The 26,276-nt window shown below is 38.3% G+C and overlaps 1 protein-coding gene across 1 annotated transcript in view; it reads left to right on the forward strand.

Moving 5' to 3' along the window:
- The window catches only part of LOC120529580 (E3 ubiquitin-protein ligase HECW1-like), a 471,213-nt gene that overhangs the window by 386,344 nt on the left and 58,593 nt on the right, over positions 1–26,276 (forward strand). The window contains exons 20-21 of the mRNA XM_039753493.1: positions 10,433–10,542; positions 21,032–21,152. Of these exons, the coding sequence (XP_039609427.1) occupies positions 10,433–10,542; positions 21,032–21,152 (231 nt within the window). The remainder of the gene's footprint in view (positions 1–10,432; positions 10,543–21,031; positions 21,153–26,276) is intronic.

Raw genomic sequence — 26,276 nt, forward strand, 5'->3', positions numbered from 1 at the left:
TGCCTGACTCCACCGTGTTTTACAGATGATGTGGTATGCTTTGGATAATGAGCTGTTCCACGCCTTCTCCATAATTTTTTCTTGCCATCATTCTGGTAGAGGTTGATCTTGGTTTCATCTGTCCAAAGAATGTTTTTCCAGAACTGTGCTGGCTTTTTTAGACGTTCTTTAGCAAAGTCCAATCTAGCCTTTTTATTCTTGAGGTTTATGAGTGGCTGGCACCTTGCAGTGCACACTCTGTATTTACTTTCATGCAGTCTTCTCTTTATGGTAGACTTGAATATCGATACGCACCACACCTCAAATCAACTCCAGGCCTTTTATCTGCTTAATTGATAATGACATAAAGACAGACTTGCCCACACCTGCCAATGAAACAGCCTTTGAGTCAATTGTCCAATTACTTTTGAGCCCCTGAAATGAAGGGATTGTGTTAAAAAAATGCTTTATTTGCCTCACATTTTTATGCAATCGTTTTGTTCAACCCACTGAATTAAAGCTGAAAGTCTGCACTTCAACTGCATCTGAGTTGTTTCATTTAAAATTAATTGTGGTAATGTATGGAACCAAAATTAGAAAAAAGTTTTCTCTGTCCAAATATTTATGGACCTAACTGTAGTATTTTGTATTAAGCAGTTTAAGATTTTTTTTTTGCTCATCAAATTGTAGAAATTGTTTGCTTGTCTGCAGGGATTTCTGCATTCCCATTCTAAGAAGTGGAGAGATCACTGACCAGTGGCTTCATTCTGTAAATATTCACCTAGGAACCACATGGCTAGTGCCCATCATATGAGAGTGTATAAGACAGTCAATTCATTTTGGGATATTACAGTATATACATGTACAATATTTATACATGGGCAATTATCAAAAAGTGCATTGACAAGGTTTCAGATTCTCCCTGTTTGTGCACCAGTATTATAAATGCGCATTCCCTAAGGTAATATATTGATAAAAATTTGCACCTATTTTAAGAAGCTAATCAAATTTAAAAAATATGAACTATGTTCGGTATATTTAATTATTTGAAAATGATGCAGAGACGTGTTATATAAGTGCAAATCTAAAGTATATCAACATAGACTTCCTTGCTAGGTCTGTATTTTGTTTATTTAGCCCCCAGGGTTGAAATCCAACATTGTATAAATAAAGAATACAAAATGTAGTCTTCAGTTTTAAATTCCTTTCAGATTTAAGGGGAATTTGTGTCTTCTGAAACCAGACATCACTCAGCTTTTTTTCCTTGTATTCTCTATTGCATGAAATTTTTACTAGTTGATCAGCTGTAAAATTGTCAGGCAGGGTGCCGACCAACAGGGGAAAAGGGGGTTCCAATTCTATTTAGTTACATCATCAGAAAAATAGTCTCTGAAATTTGAGATCAAAGCACACCAGTGTTCATTAATATCTTCACCAAGGTTATGCTGCAACTGTAGGTCATTTTCTGTGAGAAAACAATTCAGTATGAGGAATGCGTGGTTCATGTAACTAGGGTGTCAAATTGGGCTAAATGCTTTGGGTTTCATGCACATTAAACTATTTTTTTAAACCTCTTAGTTTGACATTTAGTCCCTTTAGCCATAAGTAATGTCTGCAATGTATGTAAGCTTTAAAAGCCAGACATTAACTGGAAAATACAGAAAAGCTGTCTGTAAATTTAACAAAGAAAACCATCATCTTGGACAATGGTTCAGGCAAGTAAAACAATACACTTACATGAGAGAGCCATCTTACTTCTGTACTGTGTATGTGTGTTTTACATTCACATCTTACCCTGTTACCAATCAGAAAAACAAGTATAAATTCATTGATTTTGGCTTCCCAGTTGAAAAAAATCGATTTACAGGAAATTTCTTCCTGCATTGTGCATTTTTGCTTTTGTGTCTGGCTTTAACTTATAGTATTTGCTGCACTGTGAAAGTGTAATGAACCATTTTTACTAGGATGATGAGACTCAATCTTGTTGTCCATGCTTTTCCAGTTTCAGCCTCCTTAAGCCAGGTTTGAAGAATGTTTCTTGGGCTCTTCCATTTAAATTAATGGTGATAAATTCTAGTTTACTTGCATGCAGTTCACATTTGTTTACAAGAGATCAACAGGTTTGTTTTTAAATGTGGCTCGCTTATCACTCTATTTAAATTTAAATACTAGATAAACAAACTTAGATTCAATTTCTTCTGCCACAAATTTGCTTAAGGTAAGCCTATATACGAGTATGAGTCCTCGTGACTCAATGGATTCAACATTATCTGCCAATTCATCTAGCTTGGTATCCTCTGCAATCTTGACTAGCTTGTTATTTATATTCTTGTCCAAATCATTTATATATATTAAAAATAGCTGTGGCCCTAGCACTGATTCCTGAAGGACACCACTCTCAACATCAGCCAATTCTGATAGGGTTTCTCGCACCATAACCCTCTGCTTCCTGTATCTGAGCCAATTTTGCACTCATCTGTGCACAACAGCCTAAACTCCCACTTCTTTTATTGTGACTCCTAACTGTTCAATGGACACCTTATCAAATGCTTTCTGACAGTCGAGATAAATAATATTGTATGCTTCACTTTGATCATACCCTTTTGTTGCTTCCACATAGAATTCCAACATGTTAGTAAAACATGACCTCTCTCTTCTGAACCCACGCTGACTATTCAGTAAAACTCCTGTTCTTGGCATGTGTTGCTCAATCTCTTCCTTAGTAATTCCTTCTATTAATTTACCTGTGATGCACATTAAGTTTACTGGCCTATAGTTTCTTAGACCTGCCTGATCACCCTTTTTATATAACAAGATAATATTTGCCATTTTGTAGTCCTTCAAAATTTCCCTAGTGTGTAGTGATTTCCTAAAAATATTTGTCAAGGGTTTATATATGTACTCACTAACCTCCTTAAGAACACAAGAAAAAATATAATCTGGCCCTGGTGATTTGTTTGATTTCAGCCTATTAAATCTAAGCAGTACTTCTCCCTCTACAATTTCCACTCATTACTTCCTTAGTAGTCCCAGTTACCGTTGGGAGGTTATCTTCTTATACACATGTGAAGACAAGGAAAATGTGAGTTTAGAGCATATGCTATTTCACTGTCTGTATTTTTTAATTCTCTTTTACTATTCCTAATGCACTTCACCTCCTCCTTGACTGTTAGTTTACTGCCGAAGTAAGCAAACTAAAGTACTATGTTGTTGTTACAAACCATTAATAATGAGATTTTCAATAGAGATGTTTCCAGCTCCAGCTTATCACAATTTTCACCACATCCTCAATACATTTTTTGTAAATTCACTTCTCCTTTCCTTTTCATAATGTACCTATTTTAGTCATATCTAAATTTTTCAAATATCCTTTGTGAAAAAATGAGTCTCAACACACAAAAAAGGTTTGGGGAAGCTACACGCATATTGTCCCTGGCTGCAAAAAGGTATAGAAATAAGTCAAGATGTGCTCTCATTGAGTTCCAAACTGAACTGATTTGGCTTAGAAAAGATTGTGGCTTTATGAGCCAAAACCGGAAGTGATGTCGTCTAGAGCCGGAACCGGAAGTGACATCAGTCTTGTCGGCGGAACCGGAAGTGACGTTGATACATGCTCCGGAACCGAAGTGATGTCACTGATGTTGAATCAGGGAGGTTTTCCCGTATTTGGCCTGCAGAGATAACAGAGGTAGGTTTAGTGCACCCCGCAACCCCATGGCCTGACGGATAATTACCTCGACTTGGTCCACTCAGCTCCCTCCTAATCACACGTATGTGACACCTTCCAAATACATGAAATGTGTTATTTTACAATGACAGTAGTTTTCAAAATGATGACTGATATTTTAACAGCTATCCTACCCTAACCACTTGGAATATATGATTTTTTGGTGCTTCTAATGTACAAAGTTATGATTAGAGATCAGTAGTAGATACAAAGCAGTAAGCTAAGTATCTGTAATGGTGCATATACTATACAACAGTGTGGTTTATGACACTGAATTACTTATCCTTTTCAGTTGTTAAAAGTACAAATCTCTATAAACAACTGTACTGCAGCATATGGCTATGATGTGCCCTGGCTTATTATAGAAACTACCACTGTATATAATAAAAGGTTTATTTGTCATATTCTTCAGTGATCAAATGTAGAATTTAAATAGTAATGTAAAGATGTGAGGGCGGCACGGTGGCGCGGTGGTAGCGCTGCTGCCTCGCAGTTAGGTGACCCGGGTTCACTTTCCGGGTCCTCCCTGCGTGGAGTTTGCATGTTCTCCCCGTGTCTGCGTGGGTTTCCTCCGGGCGCTCCGGTTTCCTCCCACAATCCAAAGACATGCAGGTTAGGTGGATTGGCGATTCTAAATTGGCCCTAGTGTGTGCTTGGTGTGTGGGTGTGTTTGTGTGTGTCCTGCGGTGGGTTGGCACCCTGCCCAGGATTGGTTCCTGCCTTGTGCCCTGTGTTGGCTGGGTATTCGGATTCAGCAGGTTAGAAAATGGATGGATGGATGGTAAAGATGTGAGAGCAGAGGGTGGAAGGGAAAATCAGGCCATGGCAAGGATGGTGATCTAACCCTTTCTTCATAAGGAATCTTCCTAATAATCATTAACCCAGGAACCCATCTGTGGGTGTGTGAATTTTGGTTTTGTATGTGTACCTACAAACCTTAATATTAAAGAAACAGTGGACTTGATCATGGTCATCATTTAGTGCAGGGATCAGCACTGCCCCTAACTCTAAAAATCTGTAGTTGATACCTGGACAATCATTGTCTCTATAAAGATTACATTTTGATCCTGTGTTTGTCTGAGTATCCCAGGTACTCAGGGTTTACTCCTATGCCTCAAACATGTACAGTTTAGACTAATAAGTGGCTTGAATTTGGCCTTGTATGAGTTAGTTTGGGATTGTGAACTGATGTTTCCTCCACAGTTGCCTCATATCTTGCAGTTGATTCTTTTGGAAAAGGCATCAGAGCCAGTTCAAGGAATGAATGAATAGATGCATTCAGTTTGTGACTGTGCCTTGTGTTTATCATTGGAAACAGAGAATTTCTAAACAGAAAATAAAAACAAAATGTGGAAAGCTCCATGGGACTATCAAGTACCATCCTTTAATAAAGTACCGTCATGAAGCATCTTAAAGTTTTCAATCAAGAAAACAGAGACACATGTGAGAGCAATGGCAAATGTATCATCCCAATTTGCTTAATGTTCATCCCACGGTCACAAAACAAAAAGTTTGAAAACATACAGCAAACTATCAGGCACAGGGAAATTCTCCTCCTGTTAAACATTCCAGTCTGCATTATTGTGAGATAAGTAAGTCTGAAAGCAATCATAGTAATTTATTGGATTAGACTGAAATATGAAGCCAGTTGTAACTATCTTTGCAGATATTAGTGACCTCCTGTATCACTGCTGTCTGGGAGGCTTTCTGTTCTCCTTTCTTGTTTAACAAATAATAGCATGTTTTTTTCTAAACAATTTAGTGTGACTTTACTGTAAATATATACTTGGACAAATTTTGCAAATCACAAAAGACCAACCTAGCAAGCTAGTGCTTTTACCATTGTAATTTTTTTTTCATTACTTAAGTAAAATCAGCTTGGACAGGCATTCATTACTCTAATTTAATGTTAATCAGAACAAAATCATTTACTTATTGAGATGTTCTATATTAACTGTGTACTTCACAGGTATGATTGTGAAGCTAGATTGTATCCACACTGGAGAAGAATAATAGAAGAAATCTACATAAATTCACTTTGCTTAGATTTACTATCAGTATTATCATATCTCAATTACATAAATGTGTAGGCCAATCACTATTTGTGAGTTCGGATATTCTCCTAGTATATATATATATGTTTTTCTCCTGGCTTTCTGGTTTTCATCCCATGGCTTGAAGGCAGTTGGTGATTTTAAATATATAAGTGTTGATTTGTGCAGAGTGTGTCCTGCAAAAAAACAAAGTTCCACCAAGAGTTGGTTCATGGTCATATGCAAGTGCAGGGTTTCCACCCTCCTGATACTTTGCCAGGCCTTTAATGCAGTTGTCTTCAGTTGCTGCTTGTTTGTTGGACTTTCTGCCATCAGTTTTGTCCAATTGGGTTGAGGTCAATTGACTGACTTGGCCATTGAAGTATATTCTACTACATTGCATTGAAAAGCAGTCGGTTTGCCTATGCAGTATGGTTTTGGCTTGTTTTCTATAAACTGTGAAACACTGTCCTGTCAGTTTCGCAGTGCTTGGCCGAATCTGAGCAGATAGTATAGCCCTGTACATTTCAGAATTCCTTCCTGAAGTCATATCAATAAACATGAGTTCCATTCGCAACCATGCATGATCATGCCATAATACTGCCTATACCATGTTTCACAGATGCTGTGGTATTCATTGGATCATGAGCCGTTTCTTCTCTTCTCCATATTCTTCTCTTTCCACATATATATAGATTCTAGTTACCTTTGTCCAATGAAAATTGTTGCAGAACTGGACAGGCTTTTAAAAAATGCTTTCTGTCTAAGTGAAATCTGTCCTTCCTATGCTTGAGTTTTACCAGTGATTTGTACCTTGTGGTAAACCCTCTGTATTTATTTTCATGAAGTCTTCTCTTGATTGTAGAATTTGGCAATGATAGGCCTACCTATCTGTGTTTTTGGTTTGGCTACATGTTGTGAAGGGGTTCTTCTTCACTAAGCACTGAATTTTTGCAATCATCCAGAGCAGCTGTCTACTGTGGTTTTCCAGACCTTCTGGTGTTGCTGAATTCAGAAGTGCGTTCCTTCTTTTTAAGAACATATAAAATGGTTTATTTGAGCACTCCTTGTGTTTCTGCTCTCTCTCTTTGTTTTGTTTTCTAGGTCTAATGATGAGTTGTTTTTACTTGTATGAACAGTTCTTTGGACCTCACATTGAGAGTTCACAGTGACAGCTTCCAAATGCAAATTCCACACTTAAAATCAATTCCAGACCTTTCGCATGCTTAATAGTTGATGAAATAATTAGGGCACCGCTCCCATCTGGCTATGGAACAGCTTGTCAGTCAAATGTTCATACACTTTTGAAACCCAGGAAATGAGGAGGTTATGCAGAAAAATGGCTGTCATTCCTAAATGGCATATACAATATTTTTGGTAAACCCCTTAAATTAAAGGACATAATGACTGCTTAATTTCAAATTCATTGTGGTGGCGTAAAGAGCCAAAATTATGATAATTGTGTCACTGGCCAAATACTTATGGACCTGACTGTGTGATATATTGGCTAATGAAACAATTGTTTTGACAGCAATAACTTCTATGAAGGCTCAGTAACAAGATTTTATGAAAATAAATGCAGTTATTTGTTTTAATAAAAAGTTATATTTTTGAACAGCTTCCAGAGTCTCACTTTTGTATAGTCTCTTTTAGGAATTTATGTGCAAGCCTACATTTGCTGAAAGACTATTGACTGTGATTTTTGGTATACAGTATAATGTGGTATAAAGTAAATAACTAAAGCTAACATGCATTTCTATATGCTTTGGTTATATCAGTGCTCTTCAGCCTAATATGTTAGACACTCAAGTGCAGCACGTTGATGAGTCACTGCTGTTTTTTTCATATTTTTGTTAGATATGATTTATTTAAGGAGCAACCTACTTTCAGTGTTTAACTGTACTCTGCAATTTTCAGATGATTTGCGGGTGGGATAGTACTGTGATTGGGGTATGGAAGAAGGATATAGAGGTTACTAGATGGATGCTTTCAAAGTCTTGAAATCTGTGTTAAGTGATGTGTAACTTTTCACATTTGGTGCTATACAGATGGGCTGCTTGTTAAATATAACTGCTTTGTTTGATTGCTGCACTTCAGCTGAACTTTTTTTTCAAAAATTCACTCTTTTGTTAAACTTTCACCTATCATTCATTTAGGTGGAATTGCCTTGATAAGTATTCATTCACTAGAAACCAATCAGGTCAGGGCAGGTTGAAAAGCATGCACTGGTACAGCGGTACAGCTCGGGATCCTGGTTGGCAACTCCTCCAGTTCTACACCCCGGAAATGACCATCTAGCTGCCCGCATCCAGGTGTTACATGGACATCCCAATCGCCTGGTCCAGCCACTCAGGTTCTCAATAATGAGGATTGTGCTGTAACTGACACTCCCTCACAATGCAGGCGCTGTGCCTCATTTGGGATCCCGTGAGCAACTGCTCACTCAACACAAAGTGAAAACAGCGAGTCTCGAAAAAAAAATACAGTACAGAAGGAGTCCAGTCTTTGTCTCAGGTCACTGGATAGCGTCCATGTTTCACAACTACAAAGTATATAACAAAACAGGAAGCACCAGGACTCTAATGACTTGGACCTTCGTCCTTTTGCAAAGATATTGGGGGCGCCACACACCCTTTTCCAGTGGCTTCAAGACCCCCCACGCTCACCCAATCCACTAACTTCATAGAAAGAGTCACCAAAGACATGAATGTTGCCACTGAGGTAAGTACACCTCTCGACAAGGTTGATATTCCATCCAGAGACAGACACACTGTTGATGGCTGTGCCCAAGAGGTCATTAAAGGCCTGGATCTTGGTTTTTATCCAGGACACTCACAAGCTCAGATACTCAAACTCCTCGAGCAGTTGCTCAAGAGCCTCCATCAGAGCCTCCATTGACTCCATGAAGATCCCAGTATTGTCGGCAAAGTCAAGATCAGTGAATCTTTCTCCACAAACAGATATAAACACAATTTAATTCTATGCCAAAAAAAAGTTCATAAAACATTAACAACAGGTCTCCTGTTATACTTTTACTCTACTTTATTGCCATAACAATGACAGTTAAAGGACATCATGGAATTTGACTTAGTGAAGCTAATGCGAATAAAACCTCAATACGACTTATAGCATAAGGACCCCAGCTGTCATCATTATTCAACACCAGATAAAAACACAGACACTTGGACATATTTATTAAATTATCTTGGAAGACTCAAATGGTCAATATGTTAAGTTCATTCATCTCACAGACTGATCATAAGTACTATTATAAAATATGACAGAACTGGTCTGGATTGGCCTAAGATATTTACCAGACAAAAATATAGCATAAAGAGGGTGGACTGGCACAACAGATCAGACAGGATAGTAATGGTTATACATTCAGGGTTAGATGAGTAGAATGAATGAACACTGGGGAGATGGCAACCAGTCATTTTAATAGCAATGAATGCTAATCTGTCATCTTATATTCTCAACAGAGAAACATTAATGCCAAACTAATGAAAAGGTAATACCAATTTCAAGAAAAGGACTTGCAAAGAAAGTTATTGTGTCCTCCCATGGGAAACTTTTACTGCTCAGATGTTGATATTTGATGGCTAGTGAGGCTTTAAAGAAATTCTCATTTATGTTTCAGTTAAGAATCAAAATCCTTAGGAGTAATAGCTTTAGACATGAGGAGACATTAGATACAATTGAAGTAAAAGGAGTCAAAGTTGAGAATTTGGTTTGAAAAGCATGTTACATTTTGTGAGATCTCTCCTAGTTTTCATATTTTCTTACTTATTATTGGACTGATGCCTTTATCCATGGTGACTTACAGAATCCGAGATACAATTGGTTACATCTGGATATGCAATTGGATATGCAGGTTAGGTGGATTGGGTATGGTAAATCAGCCCTAGTGTATGTATGTGTGTGTGTTCGCCCTGCCTTGTGCCCTGTGCTTGCTGGGGTAGGCAGCAGCTTCTCTGCAAAACTTGACAAGAATAAAGCAAGTTTGGAAGATGAATGGATGGATGCTCAGATTTTGAAAAAATAATCACTCTGATGTGTTCATTATAAAAGATGGGGCAGTGACTTGTCTGTAGTCATTGGCACACCACACAGTGAATATCTTTGAGCCAGATATTGTATTGGCTGTTGTGAAGCAGTTTTTAATAACATGAAAGACAAAACCATGGTTTTAGAAGACAACTTATTGATATTTGAATAATATGCTGGAACTCAGCAACATCACACTAAATTTGAAGGATAAAAGGCTGCTTATATCTATGAACATCATACGAACAAAATCCACAATAGTCTCATAGTTTATACACATGCTACTGAAAAATGTGCTACTCTTTGAAAGGTTATAATGGTTAGGTCTGGGTTTACGTTAGCCGAGGAAGTTATGCATCACAGAAACATAGTTTTATCTTCAAATATTATAGGCATACCAACCTCTGGCTGAAGGCTTTTGCACAAGGAAAATCAGCTTAAGCATGTAAAGTATTCAAGAATGGCATGTCTCTTAACTTTCTGTTTCTTTTTCAACATCAAGTTAAGCTTAATCTTTTTTCCTCTCTCTTGTAGATTTAACCCTTTCCTAATGCCTAAAATTAATGTTACAGTATTTTATTCATTGTTGCTGTAATAGTTACAATGTGCATTTTTACCAAATTAAATTTTACATATTTCTTTTTAGCCTTTTTGAAGAGGAGATTATGTCATATATCCCTCCACATTCATCATTTCATCCAGGATTCAGCTTCTCTCCACGCTGCTCACCCGGCTCTTCTCCACAGAGCTCCCCAGGTAATTCTCAAGAAAGTCATATATTTGAGAATAAAGCAATAAACATATTGTTAAGAATTTTTACTTGATACTGCACCTTTACAAAATTCAGAGTGTTGCAAATGATTATTTTATTTATATATCTTTTGTATATTGAAACTGACATCAGACTCAACCTTAGCACCCACTTTGCCTTATCTATAGGGTCAGACAAATAGGCAGCCTAAATGGCTGTCTTGAAGAAAGCCTTCTGTGACTCAAGTAGGTAGCATCTGCAGGGGTTGGTGCCAGCACAGGCTTTCATGTTTACACTGTTACATTATTTGGAAAAAAAAAATCAATCAAGTTATTTTTCAATAAAGAAATTGAAATTGTACTGTACTATAATGACTAACTCATCAAATGTTTTAAATAATTAAATAGACATGAATTTATTTGAACATTTTACAGTAAATACATCCCATTGGATAATTCATTTTTAAAAAGTAACACACTTTAAATATTTGCCACATAAATCCAGAATTTGTGCAAATGCAGTTTTCCCTTGAATATTTCATGTTTCCCTCTATATGTTTATGTATATATATATATATTTATGTATATATACAGTATACATATATATATATATATATATATATATATATATATATATATATATATATGGATATGTGTGTATATATATATATATATATATATATATATATATATATATATATACAGTATATATATATATATATGTGGACTGGGACCCGGACACAGGCAGACGGACAACATGGTTCCACTACACACCGTTTATTTACAATTTTAACGTGCACTACAAACCCCAGTGTCTCTTGCACCGATTTCCCAAAGTCCAGGCCACACTCTCAGTCAATGTGCCTCTCTCTCGACCACCTCCCATCCTCTCTCCAGCTCTATCCTCTTCCACCCAACATCCACTAATGACTGGAGGGAGGCGGCCCCTTAAATGGTAACCCGGATGGGCTCCAGCTGCTTCCCGGCAATCAGTCCTAGCCACACCCCAGTGTGGCGGAAGTGCCGGCTGCGCACCCGGAAGCCGTCCGGGTGTCCCCTGTCATCTTCCCCCCAGCACTTCCTGGTGTAGCAGAAGTGCTGGGCTCCAGGGTTCCTCAGGCACCTGGGCGCCGCCTGGCGGTGGCCATGGGCCCCTACAGGGTTGGGCTTCCAAGCCCTCTACGCGTGGCCCCTGATACAACCAGGGTGGCACAGACCACACGGGATATTCCGGCACTGGGGCGCCGCCTGGCGGTGGCCACGGGTCCCTACAGGGCTGGGCTTCCAATGTCACTACTAGTAGCATGAGGCGATACCTGGACCCTACAGAGGTTGCACAGGTAGTCCAACTTCTTCCGGATGGCATATTTATATTCATTTTGTACTTATCTTTTTACACTACCTTCTTTAAAATAATGTGATAGTAAAGTACCCTCATTATAACCATCTACATGTAAGGAAAATGCCAAGAAAGCCAACAGCTTGAGAAATTGGTGCATCTCATTTCCAAAACACAAAAGGAAGGAACATAGAGACTACAAACTACAGTGTAAGCATAAGGATAACAACCAGTTTCCTCCCCCTCTGCATGTTGAACCTCTATTTACCAGAATGGGTGGTTCTTGTACTTACTCACCCCTCAAGTACTACAATAAGACTCCCTTCTGAAATTTTGCATTTCTCTCGCTCTCTCTCTCTGTCTTTACCATTTACAAGTTAAATCTTATTTTTTATACTTTTTTTTATACTTTATTTAATCTAATTTCATTCATCAATTTTTTTTCTGTAAGTTACTTTACTGATGACTTCACTCTGTTGTCGTGATGCTTTTTGTTACCTCTGATGCTTTCCCATTGAGGCATGGTCACTGTACAGTATAAGTCTCAATTATTGAAGTATTAAACAAGATCTTGATAAGGCTAAAGGGCTGCTGGAATTTTAGAATAAGAATAAAAGTTAGTTCGGCCTCAATGTCTGCCATTTGTTTTTTTTCTTTTTCTTTTTCCATTCAATCTTGGTATGTAAAACACGAGACAGTTTTTGGAAAGGTTTGAACTTTGCCTGTCTTACAGGTACAATTTTACTGTTTGTATTCTTATGTCTGGCAGCAGTGAGATAGCAATAAAATCACCAGCAACATGCTGTTTTTTTAAAGAAACATTTTTTATTAGTTTTTCTCAAACTGATGTCACCTTATATGACTTCTAATTAGAGGGGATGTCAAACCTGATGACTGAAGTTTCACCAGAACATGTCAGATTTACTTTTTCCAGTCTGTCGTAGTAGATAAAACATGAGATATCAGACAGACAAACCTCTCTTCTGTTTACATGGTCCAAAACATTTGTGTTCTTTATTCCTTGTTACTGATTTCTATGCACTGTACTTCTAGGGGAGTTTGCATTGGTTCTCAGTTCTCACCCTTACAACTTAAGAGAAAATTGTTTGATTTTATTGCGGAGAGCCACATTGTAGTTGGACTACGTAGCAGGCAGGGTATGTCATAATAAGCAAGTGAAGGTTGTGAAAGAGTGCTATCATTGCTGTCATTTAGCAGATAAGGCGAAAGAAGACCCTAAGAGATTCTTTCAGTATTTTAGTAGTAAAAGAACAGTCAAGGAGGAGGTCAAGTGCATCAGGAATAGTAAAGGGGAATTAAAAGATACAGACAGTGAAGTAGCGGATGCCCTCAACTTACATTTTTCTGAGGTGTTTACAAGTGAGCAAGTGGACAACCTCCCAGAGGTGAACGCAACTACTAAGGAGGTACTGAGAGATTTGGAAATTGTAGAGGGAGAAGTGCTGCTCAGATTAAATAAGATGAAATCAAACAAATCACCAGGCCCAAATAATATTAACCCTTGAGTTCTTAAGGAGGCTTCTGACTACATATATAAACCCTTGACACATATTTTTAGGAAGTCACTGCGAACTGGAAAAATTCCAAAGGAATTGGAAAATGGCAAATATCATCCCATTATATAAAAAGGTTGACAGGGCAGATCCAAGCAACTATAGGCCAGTAAGCTGAAAATGCATCACAGGAAAATTAATGGAAGGAATTATTAAGAATAAGAATTGAGCAACACATGGCAAGGACAGGAGTTATTCTGAACAGTCAGCATGGGTTCAGAAGAGGGAGGTCGTGTTTTACTAACATGCTGGAATTCTATGAGGAGGCAACAAAAGGATACGATCAAAGTGGTTGATTGAAGTGTTTAAAATTATGAAAGGAATTAGTACAGTGGTTCAAGACTGTTATTTTGAAATGAGTTCATCAAGAACACGGGGACACAGTTGGAAAATTGTTAAGGGTAAATTTTGCACAAACATTAGGAAGTTTTTCTTTACACAAAGAACGATAGACACTTGGAATAAGCTACCAAGTAGTGTGGTAGACAGTAAGACGTTAGGGACTTTCAAAACTTGACTTGATGTTTTCTTGGAAGAAATAAGTGGATAGGACTGGTGAGCTTTGTTGGGCTGAATGGCCTGTTCTTGTCTAGAGTGTTCTAATGTTCTACGGACTTGCTAAAATGTTGTAAAAGAAGGCTATGACTGAGAAACACCGTCCGTCTGTCCTTGTCCAACTCATGACCCAGTGAGACAGCTTTATACCTGTGCTTGGGTTCATTTCATGCCAGGCTCCAGGATTACCTTTCAATTTAAAAGTCTGTCTGTAGTTTTGTGGTGACCTTGCACCCCTGAGCTTTCAGTATGTCTTGCAAACTGGGTGTGCATTAAAAGGTTACATTTTTCCATTCAGAGGTCATATGCTACCATGTAAGGGACAAGAACTAGAGGCTTGCTGCTACTTCTTACTCTTTAAAAAGGTAATATATAGTCCCAATTTTTATGACCTGAGGCAATGCATTGCCCTTTGCCATCCAGGAAGCATTATACAATCCTGTCAGTCTTCCCACCAGTCTCGGTTGAGGGTCAGGCATCCCTGGCACCTTTTGGTTTGCCTACTTTCTAGTACCCTTGGGAATAGTGCATGTCTCCTTCTAGATTGCACTTCACTTTATAGTTAGTATGGGCGCCCCTGGTTATTTCCCTTCCTAAAACACACAGAGCTAAACACTCCCTGGCATTGCCTTTCTTTCTATTTTGGAATGCAGCTATGCAAGTCTATTGCCAGTGTGTATTTTCCTGACCCTGTATCACCTTTCTGGATCCTGTTGCTGTCTGTACCACCCTTTCCTCCCTGGCAATCCATTCATTTAGTGGGCTACTCATACATATATAATACATTTATTTGTTTTTTTTTCTTCTTCTTAGATCTTGCATGAATCCTAAAACAGATTTTAAAATATACAGAACTCATATAATAATCCTATAATATCTCTGATGCTTTGAACATTCAAAACAGTGTTAACATTTTATCTGTAAATTGACTGCATGAAGAAATACAACAGAGGGTTATGTGAAATAATTTAGAAGTGGACACAGCTAGGGGTAACACATACTGTAACAAATCTGTAACAGTTCATTTTTTAAGGAAAGTTCAAGAGAAGGACAGCCCACATCAGTTAAACCTCAACTATTTAAAACTGGCAGAGCCCTCTTACTTGTGCTTGCACTTCCTGAAGTCCCTTCTCTGGCCCCGTTACCGCCTGAGCAGCAGCAGCCCTTAACTACAAGTTGCCATCAGGCTTCTGCCAGGCTGTCTCACAAACGCAAAAGTCTTCTCTCAAAACAAAAGTTTCAAGCATTTCCTTTGTTATTAGTCCCTTCTTAGTAATAATAGCATAAATAGCTTTAATGTAATAAAAGAAACATTTCATTTTTGAGAAATTAAACTCTGCTGCTTTTATTTCTAAATTGAATTAGTTCTTTTTTATTTAAATTGTATTACTCTTATTTTGTAATTAACAAATTGCTTTATATTGCTTGAAAGGTAACATCAAGAAGTTTCAGTTAATTTGTCTTGTATACGGATCACATTTGACTTCATGCTAATTTGATGTCAAAATCATAACTATTTTCATTTTGAAACTGTAAACCAGCACTATAATTAAAACCGTTTCAATGTACTGTATGCTTGTTCTGAACTCATTTTCCCTTATATGAGTGTACAGGGGCTGCACTGGGCCCAAGGCTGGAACAAACCCTGTATAGGATCTCAATTCATTTTAAGCCGCATTTACATTAGGTCTAATTATGAATAACTGTCGAAAACATGTAGAATAAAACCAAATCCCCTGAAAAAAGCCATATATATTTAGGTTCCTGAAGAAGTGAAGCTGTGTTTCCTTCCTACTATTCAGGGCATTAAGAAGATACACAAAATCACTAAAAAAGGAATGTATAAAATACTCCCACACACACTTTCCTTAAACGCTACCAATGCTAAAATCAGATTGCCTGATCCTAATCAGTCTAGCGGATCTCAAGATGAATATACTGACTGTTGAAACACTACAGCTGGCTGGGGCTACCACATTGACATTGATCCTTTGGTCTTTACTTTGCCTTTAACACAGTTAATCTCCAGGCAATCCTTGTCACCTTCTACAATATCGGGATCACTGTGGTGCTCTCAAATGGTTTGAATCCTACATCTTGGGCAGATCTTACCATGTGTCCTAAAGAGGAGAGAGATGTCTAACTTTCATCAGGCAAGCACAGAGGTATCTCAAGGATCATTGTTTGGTCCTTTCCTCTTTTGTTTGTACACCACCTCTCTAGGCTCTATCATCCAGTCCCAATGATTCTCATATCAGCGTTGTGCTGATGGTCCTCAGCTGTACCTATTGTTTCCTCTAGAACAGTCTGGATGAAAGAACACCATCTCCAGCTCAACTTGTCAAAGACAGAACTCCTTTTTATCCCTGAAAATCCATTTAATGAACACTATCGCTGTACAGCTTAGATCATTATCACTAACACCAAGCTAGTACACAATCTTGGGGTGATGATCGATGAAAACCTATCCTTAACTGATTGTTTCCCTGTACAATGAAATTCTTTCTTTGCTGTCCACACCAAATGACAAAACCAATGTATAAAGATAAACATAAATAATAAGTAGCAGATAGATAATAAGTAACAGAGGCCGCATAAAGTATAAAAACAGAATAGAAGGATAAAGTGTAATTGTGCAGGTAGGTGTGTGATGGACAAGTCAAATACAGTTGTGTAAGGTAAACAGAATGAAGTGGCCCATGGTTATAAACTCAGTTATTTAGGAGTCTAATGGCCTTGGGAAAGAAAGTCCTGCATTTCATACTTCTATACCTGCTACCTGAGGGTAGAAGTGTGAACAGTTCGTGTTTGGGGGGTGGGTGAGGTCCCTAAAGATTAAGGCAGTTCTCCTGCGGACTCTGCAGAGAGGGCAGTGGGGTCCTGGTGATCTTCTCAGCAGTCTTTACCACTCTGTACAGGCATTTGCCGTCCATAGTAGTAGTGTTGCCGTACCACACGGTGATGCAGCTGGTCAAGATGCTCTCAACAATGCAGCTGTAAAAGTTGCCAAGTATCTTAGTCGAGTCAACATGCCAAAACTTCCTCAGCCTCCTCAGCAAGTACAGCCGCTGTTGAGCCCTCTTGACCAGTTGTGTGGTGTTAAGAGTCCAAGTGAGGTCCTCACTGATGTAGACGCCCAGGTATTTAATGCTGCTCGCCCTTTCCACTTCAAGCCCTCGGTTGAACAGTAGCTGGGGAGGTCTCTTCTCCTTCCTCATGTCCACTATCATCTCCTTCATCTTGTCTGTGTTGAGGGTGAGGTTGTTGTCCTCATACCATGACGCCAGACAGTCCACCTTTCTCCTGTAGGCCGCCTCATCCCCACCTGATGTTATCTTTGTGGGAGGCGTAGAGGATGGGGCTGAGGACGCATCCCTGTGGTGTGCCTATGTTTGTGATAATGGTGGCTGAAATCTTATTACCAATCCTGACAGACTGGGGCCTGCCAGTCAGAAAGTCTAGGAGCCAGTCACAGAGGGTGGGGTGCAGGCCAAGTGCAGACAGTTTATGGGTGAGTTTTTGGGGGATAACCGTGTTAAAGGCAGAGCTGTAGTCAACAAAGAGCATCCTGATGTAGGAGTATTTGTTCTCCAGATGGAAGAGGGAATAATGTAGTGCAGCCATAATGGCATCTGAGGTGGACCTGTTGGGCCGGTAGGCATACTGCAGGGGGTCCAGAGTGTCGGTATGCTGCTCTGAATGTGGGCCTGCACCACTCTCTCAAAACACTTCATGATGATTCGAGTGAGTGCTACCGGCCTGCAATCATTCAGGCAGGTGAGTGGGCTTTTTTTAGCAAGGGGGATGATGATCGTAGTCTTAAAGCAGAACGGAACGATCCGCTGACTGAGGGAAAGGTTTAAGATGGAACAGAGTACATCAGCCAGCTCATTGGCACATGCTTTGAGAGCCCGCCCAGGGATGTTGTCTGGTCCAGCTGCCTTACAGGGGTTGATCTTCCTTAGTGCTTTGTGTACCTGACCTGAAGAGACTGTTGGTAAGATGCTTGCTTGTCATTCCACTTTTCAGGTCACCTCATTATCTCCCTGTCAGCAGCACTTATTAAGTTCAGATCATTGATGTTTGTCTGCAGAATAGTCAATTGGTCAGTAAAAACATATAATTAGGCACTCATAAGGTCCTATGCTTATTCTTACCCACTCATGTTGTTACTGAATGCTGCCTGGTGATACCAATAGCCAGTCTCATGTTGTTCTATCTCATTTTTGATGATCAGTTTTGTTGACTTATTCCTTAAAACTTATTTCAAAACACTTCCCAGGTTGATGTTACTTGACTATGCTCAACCTCTTTTGTGAGTCACTTTGGGTGAAAAGCATCTGATAAAGCTAATGTCACATTACGTAACTTTTCAAACATTTTTCAGTTATAGCCTTCATTTATATAATCTTAGCAAGTCGAAGTCAGTCACACAATCTGACATACCCAGTAACTCATTAAAACCAATCCATGACTCTCTGAAACAGGTTTGATTTTTGTCTATAGTCATAGGGTTAGATTGTGTGTGAATGAATGCTGACAGCCAATGAAATTTCATTTGGAAGTACAATGCATAATGTTTTGGACCTCACAAACACAAGAGAAGCTTGTTTGTCGGATGTCTGATGTTTTACATACCACAACAGAATGGAAGACGAAAGAAAAGGGCTGAAATTGTGGATGAACTCACTATAGCTGTTAACCCTTCATACAGCACCAATTCTGTTAGGCAGCATGCTATTGACTATCACAAAAAGAGGCGAGCAGGACTGTGCCAGAAGATTGACACACAGTTGCTAAATGTGACATGGCCATCGATTTTCGTTTCTATAATGTGACATGGCATAATGTGACATCAGCTTAAGTAAGGAAATGTATATGTAAGTGTAAATGCAAACTAAACATTAAGGCCACAAGGTATTTTTTGCCTTTAATTATTTTATCTATGTTGTACACAAGAACTGACCACATTGGTTATCCAGCCAGACAACAACAACAATAATAATAATAACTAGGGGGCTCTGCCCCCTGCTCGCTTCACTCACCATCCCCTGGGGCAGGTGCCAGGCACCCGTTATCGAACGGCTGAGCTGCTCAAAGGGCATTGGGGTGCTCCTCCGTTAGAGAAAGCGATTGTATTTAAAGAGATAGTATATAGTAGAGTATGCAGGGTGCAGGAGGAAGACGATTTGGTGCCTAATTATTATAGATAGAAAATTAGTTACTTGAGTGTTTCACTAAAACTGTCTATTTTAAACACCAATGAATAGTAAAGTGTAGTAAAAAGTAAAAGTAGAAGTAAAAAAGTAAAATGTAATAAAAAGTAAATACAAAAATTAAATTGCATTAACTATTCTTCAAAAACAATATTATGAATTACTTTATCCTCTAACTTACATTCTATAAACTTTTGGTTTTTTGCATTTCTGTTCACATATTGTTCAGGATATTTTTCTGTTTTTAGTTTATTGTACAATTCTCTTTGTTCTTGACTTTTTATTATATACAGCTCTTTTTTGTTCATTTTTTTTTTTGATGTTCATTATAAGCTGTTGCCATTCATTTTCTCTCACAATCTAAAATTTGACCCTCTCGAATTGATAATTTGCTTTTCTGCCTTGACATTATAACCGACTGTGTTGAAGCGTCAGTTAGCAGCACTGACAGTGTCACGGCGTGGTACAGAGAGAGGATGTGCACAGAAAGAGCAATGATTGGGTGAACGGTGTAGAGGGGAGTGGTCAAGGCTGAATATCGCGGATATGACAGAAAACCTTTTTTATATAATAAAGAGATGATAATAGTAATAAAAGTAATAATAATACAAATGATTTTTTAAAATGTTATAATATTTTTCTATTTACATGATATAAAAGACTTGCAAAAATGGTAATCAAAAGTTTGCAATCAATCAAGAATTCCTTTTATAAAATTTGTTAAAACATTTGATTCACTTTCTTCTGGATGGTATGGTGGCGCAGCAGTTAGCACTGCTTCCTCACAGATCCTGAATTCATTCATTGTCCGTGTGGAGTATATTCATTCTCCCCCTGTCTGTGGGAATCCTTCTTCAAGTATGTAAGCTTTCCCCAGTTTGTGAGAACTGGCAGCATACAGGTATGTGCATGAGTGGTACCTACTTTGGACTGATATGCCATCCAGGGCTTCATGTCTCCTTAAGCCTAATGCTGCTAAGGTAGTTTTCAGCTCACAGTGACACAGAATTGGATTTAGTAGGTTTGAGAATGAAGTTGTATATTATTTTAAGACTTGGTTGCTCCTTAGAGATAATTCAACTTGAATAGAGAACACGTGGCTTTGGTTATTGCTTTTATTCATTTCAGATATTGAAAAAATTATACGTAAGCCAATATGGGACCATGTTTACAAGATTTATCATACTTAGTATGTAATCTATGAAATTAATTCTTTTTTTTTTCAAAATTGGCTTGTCTTGTGTTCTAAATTTACTCTGAATTTTTTATCACGCTATAAAAAATCCAATTACCTGTACTGCCAAAGGAAAAAAAATTACATGACTAATACAAATTAAATTTGATCTTAATTTGAATCTTGGCTTCATGTAAAACTGACTTCCTTTGCAGCTGTGCACTCAGAGTTTAAACTTTTAACTGTGAAAGTATTTAAAGAAGAATGTGAGCAGTGTGTTTTGTCTATAAATGACACTACTAAGCAGCAACAATTCAAAACTGTATGGATGCATAACCCTGACAAAATGTATTTTTATGTAGTGTAGTTCAGAATTGGTAAAGAGCTAAACTGAAAATGCTGTAGTGCAAGCTATAGGGTGTAATGGTGTTCATAAAATATAAAGCATTGTATCTAATGGAATGATGTCCATTGAGCAATTTATGAGCAGTAATGAGTCTTAATGTTTTACATGTTAGATTTTCTCAATACAGTTGGAATGCATGTTATTTAGTACTACAGATATATCTGACAGCAGCAGCAATGAACGTGTTTGGGTGCTGAGCAGCTTTTAAGATCAATGCATTTGTTTTGACAGGTTTGCAAAGAGCCAGTGCCAGGGCTCCCGCACCGTATCGCAGGGACTTTGAAGCCAAGCTGCGTAACTTTTATAGAAAGCTGGAAGCAAAAGGCTATGGACAAGGGCCAGGAAAAATCAAGTAAGTGAAAATCTCAAGTATCACTGCCAAACTTCAGGCAGGTAACAGAATCCTGGCCAGACACAGAATCCAACTAAATGATGTATCGACGATAAAGTAAGTCATAAAACATATTATGAATGAGGAGGTTCTAGAGGTAACATGTGCAAGTGCTACTGTAGTTCTCAGCTGGTTTTTCCTGCATTTTCTGTAAGCACTGTTCTGTTATTAATGACCATTTTCAAAACTCTGTAATCCAGTTCAGGGTTGCAGATCAGCATGAAACACAAGGCAGCAATCCCCCTGGAACAGGGCATCAATCCTTAGTGGTGTCTCAGTCTGTTATACTTGTATGAAAAATAAATACTTAAGAGAGAGATGCATATAAAAAGGGCTGAGTGGCTAGATGGGAGGATGGTTAAATGTGTTGGCACATAAAGCTCCTCAATCAACATAGAAAACTGTGAAATCTGGTCAAGTAAGAAGTTTTTCCCTGATTCACTACTTGTGGCTATCTAACACTTAACCTACTCAAATTATAAATAATCAAATAGTTGCAAAACTCATGATGAAATAAAAGTCATGAATGTGTGTAGAAGTGGCATAATATAGTACACCCTAAAAAGAAGACAGGGTGCTTAATTAAATAATATTGTAGCTTAGTTAACTTTCTTCATAACTGAAACATTCTTATTCTTGCTGATAAGTTCTTAACAATTCAAATGGACAGCAATTCTCTTTCTGTTTATCCATTCATCCATTATTCAACCCACTATATCCTAACTACAGTGTTACAGGGGTCTGCTGGAGCCAATCCCAGCCAACACAGAGTGCAAGGCAAGAAACAAACCGCAGGCAGGGCACCAGCCCACTGCAGGGCGCACCCACACACCAAGCACATTTTACAATCGCCAATGCACCTAACCTGCATGTCTTTGGACTGTGGGAGGAAAACGGAGTACCCGGAGGAAACCCACGCAGACACGGGGAGAACATGCAAACTCCACGCAGGGAGGACCCAGGAAGCGAACCCTGGTCTCCTAACTGCAAGGCAGCAGCGCTACCTACTGTGCCACCGTGCTGCCCTTATCCAATTTTAGCCCCAGCTCAAGCCATATATAGGGTTGTAGGCAGCTGAAGCCAATCACAGTATCCTGCTGCCCATGTAAAATATCTACAAATCTAAATGTTTTCATTTGAAATATTATCATCTGGTAAAATATGAAAACGTAATGAAATTACAAATAATGTCACATGCATGTAATTTTATTGCCTCAGCATGAAATGATCATTCTCAGTGAAAGAAATGTACTTTTTAGACCACACTTCCTATTATAAACAGTGATCTAAAATAAAAAAATTCTGTATCCCATGACCTCCTCTTAACCACTTCCCCACTTCTAAAAGAAACCTTCTCATAAAAGCCATTTGTACATTTTCAATAGATGAATTATTACAATACAAAAAAAAGTCTTGTCAGTGATGAATTTAAAAACATGATTAAACTATTACAATATAATATGCATTTAAATACAGACCAAACTCTATTTTTTTAAGAAAATATGTACAAAATATAATGCCATATCCCAATAGGTCTTAATGTTAGTCCCATTCGTAGCTCTGTAATCAGTGCCATTGGCAGACAGAAAGCTATTGAAATTCCTTCATACTTTTCAGGGAGCGTGCGATCGAAAATCATGCTACTTCATACATACTCAAAGTATGTCTATCAAAAACATTGATTTTCTTGATTTGAGCCAATTGAAGGGAAACTCACTTTCTTTCTTCTATCCACCTATTTAATATTATTAAATAAACGTAGTCGAGTATATGGTCATGGGAACTATGTATTCCAGCAATGCTGTGGACAAGAAAATGCCCAACCTTGAAGCTCAAATCCATCAAAGTAGTGCTCACCCACATTTATGTATCAAATGAATTCAGAGTTGTCAATTATCATAAAACAAAATTTATTTTTTTTGTGCAAGAACACTTACGCAGAAATGTTGACAATGTTCAGACTAAATGTATTTTTAAATCTTATTAATTGGAAATGTGTGGTCAAGGAAATGTATGAATATCTTTTAGTAAATGTAAAAGAAACAGAGTCATACTAATTTTATGATTTTTTTTGTTAATTAATTTTTATGTTTTTCATTGAAAATACTAAAGGAATACAGTACATCTTGCTATGTTTTAAAAGCAATAAGTACTATTTCATGTGGGACTTTTGAAACTTTTCAAAAGTGGGACTTTTCACTGCTTGGTGAAAATAACTAGAAATGACTAGACAAGGGATATGACTGGTCTAGTACTGAGCTGGTGGAAGAACTCAAATCCCAAGAATCAAAGCAGTGTCATTGACAGCCCATCCCATAACCCGACCCTTCCAAATACTAATACTGATGATAAAATACAGTATACAACATGTTCTCCAATACAGATACTAATACAGATGCTGCTATATACTTATCATTGTCACACATCTTGAATTTACTGGTGTATTATACATTAAAATCCCATGCATATTTTTGATGCCCTGGTATTTCTGCCTGACCCAGCAAACCTCATAAGAACCCATAAATTAAAAACAGTTGAATAGATATATTTGTGCCTGAGTCAATGGCAGTTCAGCCATACATATATAACTACCACAGCAAACAGAACATCCTCTTTTTTATCCAAAACAGCAAAAATATTTTCATCAAAAGTTCTTTTAGGAGTTCTCAAAAAACTCCAGTGATGTGGTTATGCATTATGGGAAACCCCCTGAATTAAGTACAGCGTTCCACACACTATACACATTAAAAAAATCAAATGGTGTTTGAACTAGATGAACTCTGAACTGTTTAAATGTATGACCGGCTACATTTTTTGAATATTTCTGATATTTACATTACATTAAATGCAATTTTAAAATATATATAATATTGTAAATATTTTTTAGAAAATATGTTATCTCATTTTGGTGAAAAAAAATCCTAAAATAATATATCTATGGATTTGATTACTTAAACTACCTAAATGAATAAAAAAAAATTTATTTTTATACTTATTTCTTGTTATGAGCTCTTTTCCTCAGTCCTCATAGAACACATTTAAATGTGACTTGGTCTCCAATTATATTGGTTTTAAAAGCATCTGGGTCAAATCATTTTTCAGAAACATTTTGAATGACTTTTACTGCATTTACTAATAAATGCAGCATAAAATGAAAGGGTCAGTGAACAGTTACAGCAGCAACGACAGTTTCTAGATTCCCTGAGTAAATAATACACTATGGCTCTGAATACCTCCATGTATTTTCCACTGCATGCTTACAAGTGCTACCACCAACTATGCCTGTTCATATGGAGGATATTTTTGGAGGTATGCATTGTTCGTGACAGAGATTGTTTCGACGGAAAGCAGAATTACAGTAAAAAAATAAACAAGTCATTCAATCAGACTTAAATAGGGCAAAACCAAAATCCTGAAGTGAACAGAGCTTTATACCTGAAATTATTAATTTGCTTTTTTTCTTTTAATATACTGTATAGTGTAATACAGTGAAAAGTCCTTTGATGTTGATTCAGGTACTACATCTAATTTCATCTGCAGAACTAAATAGTTAGTGGTGTCCGCAGTGCCGGTGCTAGGTTATTTTGCGCTTTAGGCCAAGCTTATTAGTGCACCTGTTTGGTAGCTAACCCATGTGGCTAGGTTCGACCATATGATCTGCACCCTACGTGATTGCCTAATTCGCCTTTATGGTGGTGCTGACCCTGGGTATCCGCATACTGTACTTAACAAGCAGTGCAAGAACCCGGAAATACATGGCAAAATCACTTCACATTATACCTGGAAACAAATGGTGATAACAGCAATTCAATTCACCTGAACCTGACAGTATGAGCTGGAACTTACCTGGTAACTTAGGGAGCAATGCAGATATCCAAACATAAGGTGGTACTTATGCGCACACTTATAGTGCATCCGGAAAGTATTCACAGCGCATCACTTTTTCCACATTTTGTTATGTTACAGCCTTATTCCAAAATGGATTAAATTCATTTTTTTCTTTGGAATTCTACACACAACACCCCATAATGACAATGTGAAAAAACTTTACTTGAGGTTTTTGCAAAATTATTAAAAATAAAAACACCAAGAAAGCACATGTACATAAGTATTCACAGCCTTTGCCATGAAGTTAAAAATTGAGCTCAGGTGCATCCTGTTTCCCCTGATCATCCTTGAGATGTTTCTGCAGCTTAATTGGAGTCCACCTGTGGTAAATTCAGTTGATTGGACATGATTTGGAAAGGCACACACCTGTCTATATAAGGTCCCACAGTTGACAGTTCATGTCAGAGCACAAACCAAGCATGAAGTCAAAGGAATTGTCTGTAGACCTCCGAGACAGGATTGTCTTGAGGCACAAATCTGGGGAAGGTTACAGAAAAATTTTTGCTGCTTTGAAGGTCCCAATGAGCACAGTGGCCTCCATCATCCTTAAGTGGAAGAAGTTTGAAACCACCAGGACTCTTCTTAGAGCTGGCTGGCCATCTAAACTGAGCGACTGGGGGAGAAGGGCCTTAGTCAGGGAGGTGACCAAGAACCTGATGGTCACTCTGTCAGAGCTCCAGAGGTCCTCTGTGGAGAGAGGAGAACCTTCCAGAAGGACAATTATCTATGCAGCAATCCACCAATCAGGCCTGTATGGTAGAGTGGCCAGATGGAAGCCACTCCTTAGTAAAAGGCACATTGCAGCCCACCTGGAGTTTGCCAAAAGGCACCTGAAGGACTCTCAGACCATGAGAAACAAAATTCTCTGGTCTGATGAGACAAAGATTGAACTCCTGGTGTGAATGCCAGGCATCACGTTTGGAGGAAACCAGGCACTGCTCATCACCAGGCGAATACCATCCCTACAGTGAAGCATGGTGGTGGCAGCATCATGCTGTGGGGATGTTTTTCAGCGGCAGGAACTGGGAGACTAGTCAGGATAAAGGGAAAGATGACTGCAGCAATGTACAGAGACATCCTGGATGACAACCTGCTCCAGAGCGCTCTTGACCTCAGACTGGGGCAACGGTTCATCTTTCAGCAGGACAACGACCCTAAGCACACAGCCAAGATATCAAAGGAGTGGCTTCAGGACAA

Source organism: Polypterus senegalus, chromosome 5 (genome assembly GCF_016835505.1).
Source record: "Polypterus senegalus isolate Bchr_013 chromosome 5, ASM1683550v1, whole genome shotgun sequence".
Lineage (NCBI taxonomy): Eukaryota > Metazoa > Chordata > Cladistia > Polypteriformes > Polypteridae > Polypterus > Polypterus senegalus.